This window comes from Anomaloglossus baeobatrachus, chromosome 12 (assembly GCF_048569485.1).
Source record: "Anomaloglossus baeobatrachus isolate aAnoBae1 chromosome 12, aAnoBae1.hap1, whole genome shotgun sequence".
In the NCBI taxonomy this organism is placed as follows: domain Eukaryota; kingdom Metazoa; phylum Chordata; class Amphibia; order Anura; family Aromobatidae; genus Anomaloglossus; species Anomaloglossus baeobatrachus.
In genome coordinates, this window is record NC_134364.1 from 51,528,346 (window position 1) to 51,546,099 (window position 17,754).

The 17,754-nt window shown below is 45.4% G+C and overlaps 1 protein-coding gene across 1 annotated transcript in view; it reads right to left on the reverse strand.

Moving 5' to 3' along the window:
- The window catches only part of LTK (leukocyte receptor tyrosine kinase), a 218,358-nt gene that overhangs the window by 71,968 nt on the left and 128,636 nt on the right, over window positions 1–17,754 (reverse strand). The window contains exons 6-9 of the mRNA XM_075331275.1: window positions 16,738–16,866; window positions 16,205–16,351; window positions 15,586–15,686; window positions 11,840–11,997 (exon numbers count right to left, since the gene is read on the reverse strand). Coding sequence (XP_075187390.1) covers window positions 11,840–11,997; window positions 15,586–15,686; window positions 16,205–16,351; window positions 16,738–16,866 — 535 coding nt within the window. The remainder of the gene's footprint in view (window positions 1–11,839; window positions 11,998–15,585; window positions 15,687–16,204; window positions 16,352–16,737; window positions 16,867–17,754) is intronic.

The window sequence follows — 17,754 nt, forward strand, 5'->3', positions numbered from 1 at the left end:
AAATGTTGACAAAAACGCAGGAAGAATGAACATGCTGCATTTTTTTTGTCACAAACTTTTGAAAAAAAAAACGCTGACAAATAAACTGCAATGTGCGCATAGCAAATCTGACTTCTCATAGACTTTGCTGGGAAGTCAAATGTCAGAAAGTTCTGCTGACAAAACTGCAGCCAAAAAAGCAGCAAAAAAAGCAGCGTGCGCATGTAGCCTTAGGCTACATGCGCACGCTGCATCTTTTTGTGTTCACAAACTGCAGCCAAAACTGCAGCCAAAACTGCAGCCAAAATGCAGCCAAAACTGCACCTTGTCAGAGAGAGCCTGGAAATGTCACAAAAAACGTATGTAATTTTAGGTGCGTTTTTGGTGCGTTTTCGGTGCGTTTTTGCTGCGTTTTTCACACCCTGCGTTTTTGCTGCGTTTTTGTGACAAATGTTGACAAAAACGCAGGAAGAATGAACATGCTGCATTTTATTTGTCACAAACCTTTGACAAATAAAACGCTGACAAATAAACTGCAACGTGCGCATGACAAATCTGACTTCTCATAAACTTTGCTGGGAAGTCAAATGTCAGAAAGTTCTGACAACAAAACTGCAGCCAAAAAAGCAGCAGAAAAGCAGGAAAAAAAGCAGCGTGCGCATGTAGCCTTAAAATACTTGGTGGCCTTTCTTCACCCCCTCACATAGTCTCAATAATCTACAACATAGCAGTGCCCGAGGGGGGTGGAGGAGACGACTTGCCTGACTACGTTAGACATTGGCAAACAGAATTGTGCCAGACTTTTCCCAAGGCACAATGGTGTAAGTCATTTAACCTAACACATAAATCCACCATTTCTTGTAGAATGCAGGAACTCAATTATAAAATCCTCTCACGGTGGTATAGGACACCCGCCAGACTACATAAAATGTTCCCAGAGGTATCTGACGCCTGTTGGAGGTGCAAGACCTCAGTGGGCACAATGCTACATATCTGGTGGACCTGCCCAGGGATACAGGGTCTTTGGAAAGATGTCTTTGCTCTCTATAACCATTTACATCACACGGAAGTGACACCCTCACCAGAAGTGGCCCTCTTATCAATGTATACAGGGGCAGTCTCCAAGGCGAAGAAAGGCTTGCTCTCGTACTTTATGATTTCAATGAGGCAAATCATACCGAGGCATTGGAGATCCCCCTGTACATTGAGGAGAGCAGACTGGGTAGAGGCTATGGATAGCCTGCGGCGTCTGGAGGAGTTGAGAGCGTTTGACGAAGGGAAAGACTCCTTGTGTTTCTCGGTTTGGTACCCGTGGCTTCAGTATAGAGAAACACAGCAATTCCAAACCTGGTTACTCACAGGCGCTCTATCACAATAAATATTCAAGAAGCCGGGATGGGCTCCCGGACACAGGAGTGGCGCGGCATCACAATACAGACCTTCTCCCCCCCCCCCCCCATTTCCCCATGTCTTCCCCTCCTTCCCTTTTTCTCTACCTATCTTTCTCTCCCTCTCTCTATATCTCTTTCTCACCTAATTGATATACATAGGGTCATGTTTTCATACCTATTGAACCAGACTATACAGAAGGAGTTGCCTTTAACACTTTACACGGAATAAATATAAAGATAGAAGATTATTACATGTTAAAATTAAGATGTTCTATAGGATGTTTTACAGATTTTACCTTCCACATGATTTGCGATACATTTCATAGTACCATACGTTTTACGAGACTTCAAGACATAGGTTATTTTATAATCTTCATATGCTGTAACATTGGGTAACATGAAAGACCCTTATGCATTTCTTATCTTCTGTTATATGAAAACTTTTGAAATAATAAAGAAATATTAAACGAAAATACTTGGTGGCCTTTCTTTTGTGGTCACTTTTCTGTCAATGGTTGTAGCTTCTCAGGATTTCACTGCATTTATTGAGAGGTAAATATTGAGTTACTTTAACTCTGCGTCACTGAATAAATGTATTGTTAGGTTTTGTATCAATGAGTCTAAAATAATAAAAAAAAGAAATCTGAATTGAATTGCAAATGTACAGTACTGACCAAAAGTTTGGAAACCCCTTCTCATTCCAAGAGTTTTCTTTATTTTCAGGACTCTGAAAATTGTAGATTCACATTGAAGGCATCAAAACTATGAATTAACACATGTGGAATGAAATACTTAACAGAAAAGTGTGAAACAACTGAAAATCTGTCTTATATTCTAGGTTCTTCAAAGTAGCCACCTTTTGCTTTGATTACTGCTTTGCACACTCTTGGCATTCTCTTGATGAGCTTCAAGAGGTACTCACTGGAAATGGTCTTCCAACAGTCTCGAAGGAGTTCCCAGAGATGCTTAGCACTTGTTGGCCCTTTTGCCTTCACTCTGCGGTCCAGCTCACCCCAAACCATCTTAATTGGGTTCAGGTCTGGTGGCTGTGGCGGCCAGGTCATCTGACGTAGCACCCCATCACTCTCCTTCTTAGTCAAATAGCCCTTACACAGCCTGGAGGTGTGTTTGGGGTCATTGTCCTGTTGAGAAATAAATGATGGTCCAACTAAACACAAACCGGATGGAATAGCACGCCGCTGTAAGATGTTGTGGTAGGCATGCTGGTTCTGTATGCCTTCAATTATGAATAAATCCCCAACAGTGTCACCAGCAAAGCACCCCAACACCATCATACCGCCTCCTCCATGCTTCACAGTGGGAACCAGCCATGTAGAGTCCATCCGTTCACCTTTTCTGCGTCGCACAAAGACACAGTGGTTGGATCCAAAGATCTCAAATTTGGACTCATCAGACCAAAGCACAGATTTCCACTGGTCTAATCTCCATTCCTTGTGTTCTTTAGCCCAAACAAGTCTCTTCTGCTTGTTGCCTGTCCTTAGCAGTGGTTTCCTAGCAGCTATTTTACCATGAAGGCCTGCTTCACAGTCTCCTCTTAACAGTTGTTCTAGAGATGTGCCTGCTGCTAGAACTCCGTGTGGCATTGACCTGGTCTCTAATCTGAGCTGCTGTTAACCTGTGATTTCTGAGGCTGGTGACTCGGATAAACTTATCCTCCGCAGCAGAGGTGACTCTTGGTCTTCCTTTCCTGGGGCGGTCCTCATGTGAGCCAGTTTCTTTGTAGCGTTTGATGGTTTTTGCAACTGAACTTGGGGACACTTTCAAAGTTTTCCTAGTTTTTCGGACTGACTGACCTTCATTTCTTAAAGTAATGATAGCCACTCGTTTTTCTTTCCTTAGCTGCTTTTTTCTTGCCATAATACAAATTCTAACAGTCTATTCAGTAGGACTATCAGCTGTGTATCCACCAGACTTCTGCACAACACAGCTGATGGTCCCAACCCCATTTATAAGGCAAGAAATCCCACTTATTAAACCCTGACAGGGCACACCTGTGAAGTGAAGACCATTTCCGGTGACTACCTCTTGAAGCTCATCAAGAGAATGCCAAGAGTGTGCAAAACAGTAATCAAAGCAAAAGGTGGCTACTTTGAAGAACCTAGAATATAAGACATATTTTCAGTTGTGTCACACTTTTTTGTTAAGTATTTCATTCCACGTGTGTTAATTCATATACCATGCTGCCTGCCTATGCTCTCTGATCTATGTGGGGATCACTTCACGTGAGCTCCGCATTAGGGTCAGGGAGCATGTTCGGGATATCGAGGCAGCAAGCTCAGTTACTGACATCACTTTACTTAAAACACTGCCTCGACACTTCAAGTCCCATCATAAATGTGATTCATCTCTGTTGGAGGTGAGGGGCATAGACAGTGTGAATTGTGGATCCAGAGGTGGGAATCTTAAGAAATAACTGGCCCAATGTGAGGCGCACTGGATCCACAATTTGGACACACTGGTCCCCAGAAGCCTTAATGAAGTCATAAGTTTTTCCCCTTTCCTCTAGTGACTCCTTTATCACTAGGGGGGTTCTCATAATTCTTTAGCGGGTTGTTTTTAATATAAAAAAATGTTTAGGTTGTCTTTACAGCCTTTTTAAGTTTGTGTAATTTTTTTATCACTCCCCTCTTCTTTTGCTTCATGCCCCCCCCCCCCTCCCTTCTATAGATCTTTACTTGTGGCTACTTACTACTGGATATTTGTTAAATCTAGAGCCATATACACACCGAACAACTTTCACCGTCAAATATCTTACGGACGCTATTATTTATGATTAATTTTTCTCCTGGACTTTTACCAACACAGAGAAGAAATTAAAGAAACATGAATGCATTAATGCTTATGTAATAACGATATCTGTAATTTATATAATTTCTCCATTTGGGATATATGCTCCAGCATTTATTACTAATTTACATACACTTTCTGTATGGCCATTTTAGATATGAATAAGCGTCCTGTTTTCTATGATTATATGTCATTTACAGGTTGGAGTTGCCATGGTTACTTACACTCGCTCCCCTGTACATGTTTGCCGACACTATGGCGACCGCGCGTGCGCAGGAATGGGATGATGTGTCCCTGCTCTTGCGCGGTATTGCCTGACGGCTCACTCGCCCGCGTCATGAGCAAGTGATGTTGGTGTTTATTGTAAGGCTTTTCATTTAAATACCCAGCGGCATGGAGTGTTGTGTCATTCCTCTCCCTCCTTGAAGAAGCTGGTTTGGTGTACTGTACCCCAAAGTGCGAAACGTACGTCGGTGGGTGATGGGGGAGTTCCCTTGTTTTTGTGAACAAAACTGATGCATTAGCCACTTTATTTAGCACCTGGCACTTTACTTTCATGTGGTCTGATCTTAATACGGGAATACTATAGGGGTTATATGGGGATTTGTGTGGATTGCCTGGTTATTTCAAACTATTTATTGCACTAGGCACTTTCTCCTGTTTGAGGCATATACTGTATATACATATATATATATATATATATATATATATATTGATTTAATCCCACACTGTTATTTTCTCATCCTTCATAACCGTTTTTTCATGCCTTATATTTGACTAAAAAGGTATTTTATTGCCCCATATTTAATACGACTCATGATTTGATGAAATCATGCCAATATGATATGTGCTGCTATTTCACGTTTTGTTCATTTGTTTTCTGTCCGCTTTTTAATTATTATCACTGGTGTGTGTCGCATTTAATAAATTCTTTGTGCACTTGAGACTCTAGTCCTCTTGTTTTTTCATATTCATCTATGAGTCTGTGCTGCTGGTTAAGTGACCAATTCAGGTGAAGTTGCCTGCTATAATGCCACATACTGCTGGTTGGGATTTTCTGTACTTAATTTATTCTTATTCCTTGTAGGTATATTGTACCTACATCCATCTCTATACACCAGTACATTTTTATATACCTGTATATTAAAATAAAAATAAAAGTTGTTTGTTTGTTTTTTTTTAATAAAATTAGTAAAAAAAAATATAAATAAATACAATTACAATAATTGCATCTCATACACTTTTTAAGAAACTTTAGCAGTGAACCACAGATTTCACTGGTTTAGAGTTCTCTACCTAAAAATCTAAATGGTATTTTTCTTCCTGGCAGGCATATTGTACAGGTACATCTCTATATACCAGTGCATTTCTATATACCTATATATTAAAGTTAAGATTAAAAAAATACCTTTTTTTTTTATTATTTTTAAATTACTACAAAATAATTAAAAAGAAATACAATACTTGCATCTCTTTTACATTACACTTTTTTAAAAATAAATATAACAAATAAGTAAACATCATGGACACATTTTGTATCCCTGTAATTGTAATAACACACACAATAAAGTGAACTGATTATGCACAATAATCAGTAAATGGCGTTAAAAACTGGTGTGATTGTTTCTTTTCCCTTGTTAGACTGTGACCGGGGTTATCTATGACGGCCGGTATATCTCGCCCCGGTTGTGCTCACTCCATGATAGAAAGCAACTCCACTCCAGGGTTAATGCTGTTTCCCTGCAGGCTGAAAGAAGGGTTAAAAGGAAACAGGAACAAGGGCGGGTGTGCCGGGTGTGAGGGAGTGAACACAACTCCCTGAGTTTTCTGCCGGAGAAGCACATGTGTACTGTTGTGGACTTTTGTTTGAGTATTAAACCGTGTGCTGTGAACCTTGGTGCCTGGATCCCGTGTCTTCTGCTGCGCAGCCGACCACGCTACCTCACATATGGTGGAGAATGCGGGCATGCCAGCCCGGTGAGGTGTAGCATCCATCCCTGGTGACCCAGCAGCGCATGTCCTGGATTCGAGCGGCTATACTACAGCCCAAACCCGGCGACGCCATGGAGGACATACTAAAGCAGCTGGCTCAGGCTACTGCACAGCAACAACAGACGAATACACACCTGCTCCGGACGTTGGATCATCAGCAGCAATCCTTGAAATTGCAGGAACAGAGGCACCAAGAACAGATGGTCCTCCTGGCCAAGTCGACCCGTGCCGGACCGGCAGCAACAACCCCGGGACCGGGTGACGACGGCAGCGTCCGGAAAGCGGTGAGACAAGTGTTGCGAAAGATGACCCCGGGGGATGATGTGGAAGCGTTCCTGGCGGTGTTTGAGCGGGTGGCCGAGCGGGAAAAGCTGCCGACCCCCCAGTGGGCTGAGGTATTGTCGCCCTATCTGACGGGGGAGCCCCAAAAAGCGTACCTGGACCTCTGTACCGAGGACGCCATCGAATATGCGTCTTTGAAAGCCGAAATACTGGCTCGGTTGGGGGTGAATACCTATGTACGGGCTCAGCGGGTAAATCAGTGGTTCTATGAGGAAGCCAAACCCGTACGCTCCCAGGCCTATGACTTGTTGCATCTCGTAAAAAAGTGGTTGCAGCCTGACACTCTGAGCCCGGCGCAAATGGTGGAAAGGGTAGTAGTTGATCGTTTTGTGCGCACTTTACCCGTCACCATTCAACGGTGGGTAGGACAGGGCGACCTGAGTACCCTGGACCAATTAGTCTCCCTGGTAGAGCGGCATGTGGCTACGCAGGACTTGATACGGGACACTGAGACTTTGCGTACCGCCCGTCGGTCCGGCCCCTCCAAGCCTAGGGCCAAGGACCCACCGCCGACACCGGTGCAGGAGTCCGCTACCGTCCCGTCTGAGGCCGCGACCGCCGTCCCTGAGGTCCGGAAGGTTATGTACCCTAAACGACAACTCGTCAAGGGGGTTTCCTTCCCTATTAGATGTTGGCGGTGCCAGCGGGTGGGACATATGGAAGCCCAGTGTCCACTCACCACGGAGCCCATGGATTGTGGGGTTACCCGGCGGGGTTCAATGTATGCTCAGGTGGTGTGTACCGCTGACCTGGTCTCCCCAGAGACTGAGCCACACTTGTGCCAAATACAGGTGAATGGATGTCCGGTTACAGGCTTGTTGGATTCCGGAAGCTTAGTGACCCTTGTGCGATCAACCCTAAGGGCTAAAGTAAAGGCCACCGGACGTACCGTGGGGGTGGTTTGCATACATGGGGACCGCCGAGACTATCCCACGGGGATTGTCACCATCACAGCACCTTGCGGTCAGGTGCAACATGAAGTGGGACTTATTAACACTCTTCCCTATGACGTGATCCTAGGAAGGGATCTGCCCTATTTTTGGACTTTATGGAAGGGACCTCCTAAGTCCCCTCAGATATTGGTCAGTCCGGGACCTGAGCCCTACAATCCTGAATCCGGGACGCCTGCCGTAGGGGTTCCCATGATAGGGACAGAATGTGAACCCGATAGGTCGCCCCTAGAGGTATTGGCAGGAGAGGCTGAGACGGTCGAGCCCATCCCGGAGTTGGAGGTGTCCCCGGATACGTTTGGGACAGCCCAACTCCAGGACCCTACATTAATACATGCCCGGAGTCGGGTGACAGTAGTTGACGGGGTGGCACAGCTGCCCGGTGCCCAGGTAAGGTACCCCCATTTCGCTCTTAAGCAGGATTTACTCTACCGGGTAGATGAAATACGGGGCGTGGGGGTAGAGCAGTTGGTGGTGCCCCAGCCGTATCGCCAGCGGGTCCTCGACTTGGCTCATAAACACCTGATGAGTGGCCACCTAGGGGTCAAAAAAACGCAGGAGCGAATATTGCAAAGGTTCTATTGGCCCGGGGTCTTTGGGGAGGTAAAACGGTTCTGCGAACCCTGCCCGGAGTGTCAGCTTACCGCACCCCTGACCCACTTTCGCAGTCCGTTGGTGCCCTTACCCATTATAGAAGTCCCTTTTGAACGGATAGGGATGGATCTGGTGGGGCCCCTCGTAAAGTCTGCTCGAGGGCACCAACACGTCCTAGTGATTGTTGACTATGCCACCCGGTATCCAGAGGCGATACCTCTCAGACATACTGCAGCGAAGCTTATAGCTCGGGAGTTGTTTGCTGTGTTCTGCCGGGTGGGGTTGCCCAAGGAGATCCTTACGGATCAGGGGACCCCATTCATGTCTAAAGTGACCAAAGAGCTATGCCGGCTACTCCAGATCAAGCAGTTGCGTACGTCTGTGTATCATCCTCAGACGGATGGGTTAGTAGAACGATTCAATAAAACCCTGAAAACCATGCTCAAAAGGGTGATCTCCAAAGACGGGAAAGACTGGGATATGATGCTTCCCTATTTGATGTTTGCCATACGAGAGGTGCCACAGGCATCCACGGGGTTTTCGCCTTTTGAGTTGTTATACGGGCGACATCCCCGGGGATTGTTGGACCTGGCAAAGGAAACATGGGAGCAAGAGCCCACCCCCCATAAAAGTGTGATTGAACACATTTTAGGAATGCAGAACCGCATAAGCGCGGTCATGCCAATTGTGAAGGAGCATTTACAGGAGGCAAAGGCCGCACAAAGCGGCTGCTACAATAGACAAGCCACCGTGCGGACCTTTAAACCCGGGGATCGGGTGTTGGTATTGATCCCCACGGCGGAGAGTAAATTCCTGGCTCAGTGGCAAGGCCCCTACGAGATAAAGGAAAGAGTCGGGGTGGTCAATTACAAGGTATTGCAGCCCGGTAGGCGGAAACCTGAACAAATATATCATGTCAACCTATTAAAACCGTGGCAGGAACGGGAAAGCCTGATGGTTGATTTTCCCCCATCTCCCTCCTCTTCGGATCGTTCAAACCCGGCTCCAGCAACCTCCAGAGAGGACGAACCGGAAGTAAGGATTGGAGAAGCCCTCACCAAGCAACAGAGGCGAGAGGCCAGACGGCTGGTTCAGCAGAACCCCGATGTCTTCTCCGAGCTGCCGGGTAGGACCAGTCTGATACGACATGACATTGTCACCGAGCCTCACCTGAAGGTACGCCTGAAGTCATACCGGGTGCCGGAGGCTCGAAGACAAGCCATATCAGAGGAAGTGAAGACAATGCTACGCCTGGGGGTCATCGAAAAATCCCGGAGTGAATGGGCTAGTCCCATTGTCCTAATACCAAAACCCGATGGCTCCTTAAGGTTCTGCAATGACTTTAGGAGATTGAACGAAATATCCAAGTTCGATCTCTACCCCATGCCCCGGGTGGATGAGCTGATTGATAGGCTGGGACAGGCGCGATATTTCACCACGCTCGACCTGACCAAGGGGAACTGGCAGGTGCCACTGACGGAGTCCGCCAAGGAGAAAACCGCTTTTGTTACGCCGGAGGGTCTCTTCCACTATGTTGTCTTGCCTTTTGGGTTACATGGCGCTCCGGCCACGTTCCAGAGGTTGATGGACTTGGTGCTGGAACCCCACCAGGCGTATGCATCAGCGTACCTTGATGACATCATTATTTACAGCTCCGAGTGGCAGACCCACTTGGAACAGGTACAAGCGGTGGTGGACGCGCTTCGAACAGCCGGATTGACAGCCAATCCCAAGAAATGTGCGTTGGGACTCACGGAAGCCCGCTACTTGGGCTACGTGATAGGCCAAGGAGTGATTAAGCCCCAAATTAACAAGGTTGAGGCGATCCAGAAGTGGCCTAGACCCCTGACCACGAAGCAGGTTAGGGCCTTCCTGGGTATCGTGGGGTACTACAGGAGGTTTGTAAAAGATTTTGCGGGACTATCAGCCCCCTTGACGGACCTTCTCAAAGGCAAGAAGTCCGTCATGGTGCGCTGGACTCCGCAGGCCGAGGACTCCTTCCGGGCCCTGAAGGGGGTTGTGTGCGGACAGCCCGTTCTTGTAAACCCTGATTTCCGGAAGGAGTTCATAGTACAGACTGATGCCTCTGAGGTCGGCCTGGGGGCAGTGCTGTCTCAGGTGGTTCAGGGGGAGGAACACCCCGTCACCTTCTTAAGTAGGAAGCTCACCCCTCCCGAGCGGACTTATAGCGTAGTGGAGAAGGAGTGCCTGGCGATCAAGTGGGCCTTGGAGTCCCTACGCTATTACCTGCTGGAACGGCAGTTTCGCTTGGTGACGGATCACTCTCCACTGGTCTGGATGAGGTCCGCCAAGGAACGGAATGCCCGGGTTACCCGGTGGTTCCTTTCTCTGCAGAACTTCCGGTTTACGGTTGAACACCGGGCCGGTAGGTTGCTGGGCAACGCCGATGCCTTGTCCCGCGGCCCGTGTTTGATGGCGGGAGTTCAACCCCGCACGCTTGAACTGAGTGGGGGGGTATGTGAGACTGTGACCGGGGTTATCTATGACGGCCGGTATATCTCGCCCCGGTTGTGCTCACTCCATGATAGAAAGCAACTCCACTCCAGGGTTAATGCTGTTTCCCTGCAGGCTGAAAGAAGGGTTAAAAGGAAACAGGAACAAGTGCGGGTGTGCCGGGTGTGAGGGAGTGAACACAACTCCCTGAGTTTTCTGCCGGAGAGGCACATGTGTACTGTTGTGGACTTTTGTTTGAGTATTAAACCGTGTGCTGTGAACCTTGGTGCCTGGATCCCGTGTCTTCTGCTGCGCAGCCGACCACGCTACCTCACACCCTCTAGAACAATGCTTACATATGAATTTGGCAAAATGGTTCTATTGCTTGTCTTGCAAAAAAAACAACAACAAGACTCCATAGAGTAATGCCAACAGAAAAAGAAAAAAGGTAGGACTGTTTTAACTATACAGTATAAATGAACAAAAGAAAAATTGACTGTTTGAACAAGCTTATCACAAATTGTCATTGAGTTTATTACATTTATACTTTATATATGTAAGTGTGCACTATATATGTATGTGTGTGTGTGTGTGTGTGTGTGTGTGTGTGTGTTTGTGTGTGAGTGAGTGTGAGTGAGTGTGTGTGTGTGTGTGTGTGAGAGTGTGTGTGTGTGTGTGTGTGTGTGAGTGTGTGTGTGTGAGAGTGTGTGTGTGTGTGTGTGTGAGTGTGAGTGTGTGTGTGTGTGTGCGAGATGTCAGTCTAAGATATTCTCATGTGCAAACTATGAACATTAGTGCCGATTGTAAACGTGCATATGTATATGCTGACGGGGCCTGATGGGACTGCACAGACTCAAGTTCTGCACAGGAGCCCTTCGGTGTCAGCATCTGCTGTACTGAAGCATCTAATGCGCGTGTGCAAAGGTCACTTTGAAGGGAGGGGAAGAAGTGACAGCTGTGACATCACCTATTCTAAATGGTGAATGCTGTGTTACAAGTTGTTTTTAAAGGTTTTATCAGTTATTGTAATCCTGTCTGATGATAATGAGACAACTGAAAACTCTTCTGTAATAATTAAAAAAAATGATTAAAAAGTCCCTTTGACAGTTTGATAGGAGTATTGATAAATTCATCAAAATTGTAAAACAAAAAAAACAGTTTGTTTAATCGCGAGTTGTGCTTAACCACTCAAAATAGGCAAAAGTTAGAGTCCAGTCCAAAAGACTAGGAATATATTTGATCAGAAGAAAAAGACACATGATCACAAGAGCCACGTGGCTCTTGGTGACCTTCACAAATCTTGGCATAGCTTATAAATAGTATCCTGACCTGTTAGTATACTGGGGAACCATCATTGTTGCTGTACACCAAGCTGTGTGGGTTCCATTTACTTCCCATAACTTGGAGCTTCTCGTAGCGTTCTCTTCTTGGGCATACACTGCTAGCGTCCCATTGATGTTTCCACGCACAAGAAACTTGAAAGTGAACTAAAATGAAATAAAGAGGCAATCTGGTTATGCACCAATATCGGGAACGTGTAAAAGAGACCCGGAATCAGATTTTGGTTGAGACATGCTTAAATCGGATCAAGAGCATGACCAGAATGATTAAAGAGAATCTGTCACCAGATTTTTGAGTCCTAAACTAAAACTAGCAACTTCAGTAGCGCCTGTGTTGCATTCTATAAAGGTGCATGTTGTCCCCTGACTCTCCCTGTAGACCCTACAAATACCTTTATAAAACCTCCCACCATGTATGTAACTCCTTGGGTCTGGTTCGATAGGCGTCCTAGGTTGCGGCTTCTGTCCATCCTTCGGCGCTGAATGCCGTCCCTCTTTGATGATTGACGTGGATGACGCCTCTGGCGCCATCCAAGTAGCCGGGTAAAATCTCGTGCCTACGCAGAGACATTGCTGGCTCGCGCAGGTGCACTTCCCTCTGCTCTATTGTGGGCAGAGCTGAAAAACATAGATCAATAGGTCATCAAAGGAGGATGGTGATCAGCACCGAAAGGAGGGACAGGAGCCGCAACCAAGGATGCTCATCAGTCCGGAACCAAAGCTTTGCTCTAGGACTCAGGGAAATGTGCCTACGCAAGCTGGCAATATCTCTGAGCAAGTGAGATTATGACCAGCTATGTGGATGGCATCGGAGGCATCATCCACCTCAATCATCAAAGTAGGACAGCGATCAGCGCCAAAAGGAGGGAGAGGAGCCGCAACCTAGGACACTCATCGGACCAGACCCTAAAATTTGCATACATGTCGGGAGATTTTCTAAAGGTATTTGTGGGATCTACAGGGAGAGTCAGGGGAAAACATGTACATTTATAGAATGCAGCACAGGCACTGCTGAAGGTGATGGTTTGGGTTTAAAACGCAAAAATCTGATGACAGGTTCCCTTTAAGGCAGTGTTGAAAGCCAAGGGTGGATTTACAAAATAATAACAACATAATAAAAATGTATATTTTTTTTAGGCGCAAAACAATAACAATGCAGTGACATGATAAGAATTTCCATAACTAATCATAAATCGTTGCAAGTCACAATTGTATATGAGATAGCCAAGATGATTGTGTTTATAATGAAGGTCGTTTCATGCTCAAAGCTGTAGTGGATGGTGAGATATCGAGCCTGAAAGTCAAAAGCTCAAAACATTGTTAACCTTTTGCTCTTCAGTGTATTTCTATATATTAGACATTTTTTTTTCTCAAAGGAAGCGGAGCTTGAAACAACGATTTAGACTGGTGGTGTCTGGTTTTAGTATTGTTTTATCTATTTATTACTTTTTTAAATTGATTTGTTAATTTATTTCACACACTGTGACCCTCATGAGGTCTTAAAAGACCTTTGAGGAGATATTTTAACATAATAATACATTATTTTTATTGCTGATTTTCCCTGTAACTGTGATGGCATATTAGCCCCAGTTACAGGGAAAATTCGGCATCTTGGCTACATAGCAGAGCTGACTGACTGGGTGTCTGAGAACCTGGCAGCTCGTGCTCTTTCATGGCACTTGGGGATCTCATAATCACTGGCTGCGGAGCGGGAAATCCTGACATCGTTTCCTATACTATAAACACAATGCTCGTTAAGTGCTACAGCGATCAGGAAGGCAGAGATTGTAATTGTCATGTCCCCCCCCCGGAGTCCGCCTCTGCTCCGATCACCAGGCGACACCGTGTTCCCATCGTGGATGGTGATGGAAGAGGAGTCTGTGCCAGTGGCTCTGCTGGGTGCAGGCCCTGCTGGGTGCCGGCTCCGCTCATCCACTAGGCTGGGTTTCGCTGGGACATGCAGTACCACTGGCTGACTGTAAGTGGCACGTGTCTTGCAGCTGAAGTTTACCATCATTCAGCTGCAGCCAATGGTAAGACACCACACCCTTCTTATTCCTACTCCTGTCATCTGACCACTGCCAGAGATAGTTCTGTACTCCTAGCTCATGTGCTGTTTGTATTTTGAGTGCTGTGTGCTGACCTCTGCTTGCTTTTTGACTACCCTCCTGCCTGTCGTTTTAGTACCTTGCTGCCAGTTCCGGATTTGACCTCTGCTTTGTCTCCTCACTACGCCCTTGCCTGCCGATTCGGTTCCTGTCTTGCATTTCCGGGTTTTTGACCCTGCCTGACCACCACGGACTACAGCCTACCACAGGTTGTGATCTCTGGGGCTCTGTGTAATTCCAAATCCCTGTATAGGGGTTAAAGGGTGGCAGAGTTCTCGGGGTCCTGCTTTGTGAGCGGCTTTTCTCTGGCTGTAAAGGGAGGCTAGTCTGTGTCTGTGGCTCCAGGCAGGCGTTACAGTAATAAACCATCTCTGCCTTTTCTATGGGAAGTCAGTTCATCTCTGGCAGCAAGTATCCCTGCTGAAGCATTTGCAAGATCTCGTACAAGAAGCTTACTCTGCACTGACATTTTCGAACGTCAGAACAGAGTAAACGTGGACCACATGGACATTTAAAATCTATTGGTGGTCCCAGTCTGGTTGGAAGAAATCAATAGAGAATAGTTTTCATATATTGCAAAATACAATTGATGGAAGTTCCTCTCTAAACTACACTTTATCTACCCTTCTCTTGACTTCCTATCTTATGGGTACTAGTTTGAGGGAAACCTGTGCCTCCATCGATTTGATTGACACCACCACTGAAATCCATGCTAAGATATTCAGTTTTAACCTACCTTCATGCACAACTCTGCAGCCAGCACCGGCGCATGCACAGTTGGTTTTTATCAACTAAGCCCTTAAATTTTATTAAAAAGCGCACATGGGAGATTTAAGAGCCTGAAAATTAGAGTAGGGAAAGGAAAAAGAGAAGATGGATACAGGAATAAGAAAATGGATTGATTGGGGGAATAGACTATATTGACCCTAACTTGAGCCCGGACACCCGAGACCCATATAAGACTTTAGTGCTATAAAATGATGGTAGTAAGGGCTAGGGGTCTGCAAAAGAAAGAAAAACGGGGATTATAGCAGGACAATTATACTTACCAAATTTCCACACAGCTGTCATAGTTCGCGACAGGCAAATCCGAACTGTAAAGTTTGGTGTCCATGCCGGACACCTGATGTCCTTGCACAGACCCCGAACTCAGACTTCTCAGGGAAGTCCTGGTGTTACTAGTCGGGTCCTGCTGCTTGGATAAAAATAAATAAAACACAAAGGGTGGGGCACAGTCTGACAGTAACCAATCACAGACGTCACAGAGAGTGGGCGGGGGAAGCAGTGAATATTCATAAGATTTAATGAGTGGACCCGGAAGCAGTGTGACAGCCATGGCAAAACTCAGTGGGTATACCGTAATTGTCCGACTTTAATGCACATTTTGCTTCCTTTTTTTTATTATTTATTGTTATCTGGCGGCCGAACCTCAACAGGTAACACGGACTCTCCTGAGAAGTCTGTATACGGGGTCTGTGCACAGACCCCAAACTTTACAGTTCACATTCGCCCATCATTAACTATATTACATATGGCGCAATGTACAGAGGCAAATGGCACTTTTTTCATAAAAAACTAATAGAGAGATTGTGGGTTTCCCTTTAAACATTACAAAGGATGTCCTTACCCGGCAGGATTTTTCAGCAATCACAGGGGGTAGACTTCCACTGAACACACTTGCAGCGCTATCGTTGTAGGCATTCTCTATTAGTAAGTACAGAAATTTTCCTTTAAAAAAAAATAAAATAAATAAAAAGTTATTGAAAATGTTTTTGAAAAATGGAAAAATCAAAAATACAGGTTCATCTCAGAAGCATATTGAATTCTATTATTTTAAAAGGCATCTATAATTTGAGACCGAGTCTCTTACCCAGAATTGAGAGTGGCTGTGAAATGAGCCTCTTGCTTTGTAAGACTCCATGGGGCCGTTTTATCCAGACTGGCGTAGCCCATGGTCGCACTACGCCAGAGGCACACGCCACTTAATTAATTCAGCGTCTGTTCTTTGGTGAATGAGCAGAGTCAGAAATCCTACTCCAGTCAAAGACTGGAGTAGCATTTATGGAGTATAAAACCCCAACCCTCAGCACATTTCATAGGAGCTGATGCAAATTGGCATGAAAACACCAAAAAATCGTAACATCTTTACTCAACCAAAAAAATGAATTGAATGTCTGTCCCAATAGTTTTGGTCTTGTAGTGTACTAGCACTTTCTATGATTGCAACATTTTTTGGTTTCAGTTACCTTCAATATCCACAACATGCGCATTATCACCACGATTTACCAGCCCAGAGTTTGTGTATTTCCAATGATCACCCCCTGTGATATTAGCGGTCCAGCCACACAATCCTTTTTCAAAACTGCAGTAGGCACCTCTGGGAAGAAGTTTTTCTGGAACATATAAAAAAGGCATTAGAGATTAGATTATATTAGATCTCATAGAGTAATCTCAGGGTAATCAAATATATAAAAAGTAGAGTCCAGCACCATTGGCATGACACACTTAAAACAAAAATCGAATTGTTGAGGGATATTCAGGTGCAAGTGGGCAGGCAGGATTGGGGAAGACGGCCGTTTCGCGCACAAGTGTGCTTCAACAGGTCCTAGGACTGTTGAAGCGCACCTGTGTGCGGAAACAATTGTCGTACACAACGCCACCCACCTGCTTGTACCTACATCTATACTTATAAAGGATGCTTTTTTGGATGCATTGAAGGAAACTTAACAGTTTTCCATAATGTTATAATCTTACAATATTTCACAAGGAGATAACTTACCACATATCGCCCCCTCATCGTCCCCTCCTGGGCAGTCTGGCTGAAAGTCACACACCTTTACTTGACCAATACATTCCCCATTACCACAAAGGAACGATGTACAGGTAGATAAATCTTCTTCTTTCTCACCTAAAAGATGACACATGTCTAGCTTCAATGCTTTATTGGACACAATGATTGTCAGACTACTTTTATCGAGATTTCTGTGTACTTCCATGCCAGTCACAAACGGGCACCGTACAAGCATGGTCTTATGGTGGGAGTTCTGAAGTTGTGCAATGTCATTTTACAGTCTCTATTGAATTTTAGGAGAAAATCAGCACCCATACAGAATCCAATAATTGCAATGATGAATATTGGTCAGTATGCCAAAAAATGTACAAAAAACACCTTCACACTGCTGCATGTGCTTTGTCCTTAAATGCTGTGTTATTTGCTAAAAAAATATTTCATTAAAAATATTGGACCATTTATCTTCTACAGCCACTATGTATATAGTATATAGATGACTGCAGAATAGGTTAAAGGGTTAATCTTCTGTCTTTTGATAGTTATTCACTAGAATTGATGGCCTATTATGCGCAGGGGTTACAAGCTCTTTGTAGTAAAGCTTGTAAGCACTGCTCTAGAGCTAGGATACAGGAGTGCACCGTCAGTTCCTGCTCCTGGCCAGCTTCAGTGCCCTATCAGAGAGCGCTTAGTCCAGGCCAGTGGTTCATTGATGACACTGGTCTGAGCTGTCAATAAGGCAGGAGCGTTTGCCACCCCAGCCATAAGGAAGTCAGGTGGCTGGGGAGTGGTGTGCCCCTGAACAAACAGAAAAGGACAATTCCTTTAAAAGGGGTTCTCCGGACTATTGTATTTGTTTACTGTGAGCGTAAGAAATAATAGGCAGGTAGTTGCTAACTACGTGCCTCTTCTATCCGGTGCCGGCTCAGAGCGATAATGAATCTCTGTCGGAGATTAAGATGCTTCACCTCAACAAAGCAGCTCTTTCTTTTCTGCTCTGCTCTGTCG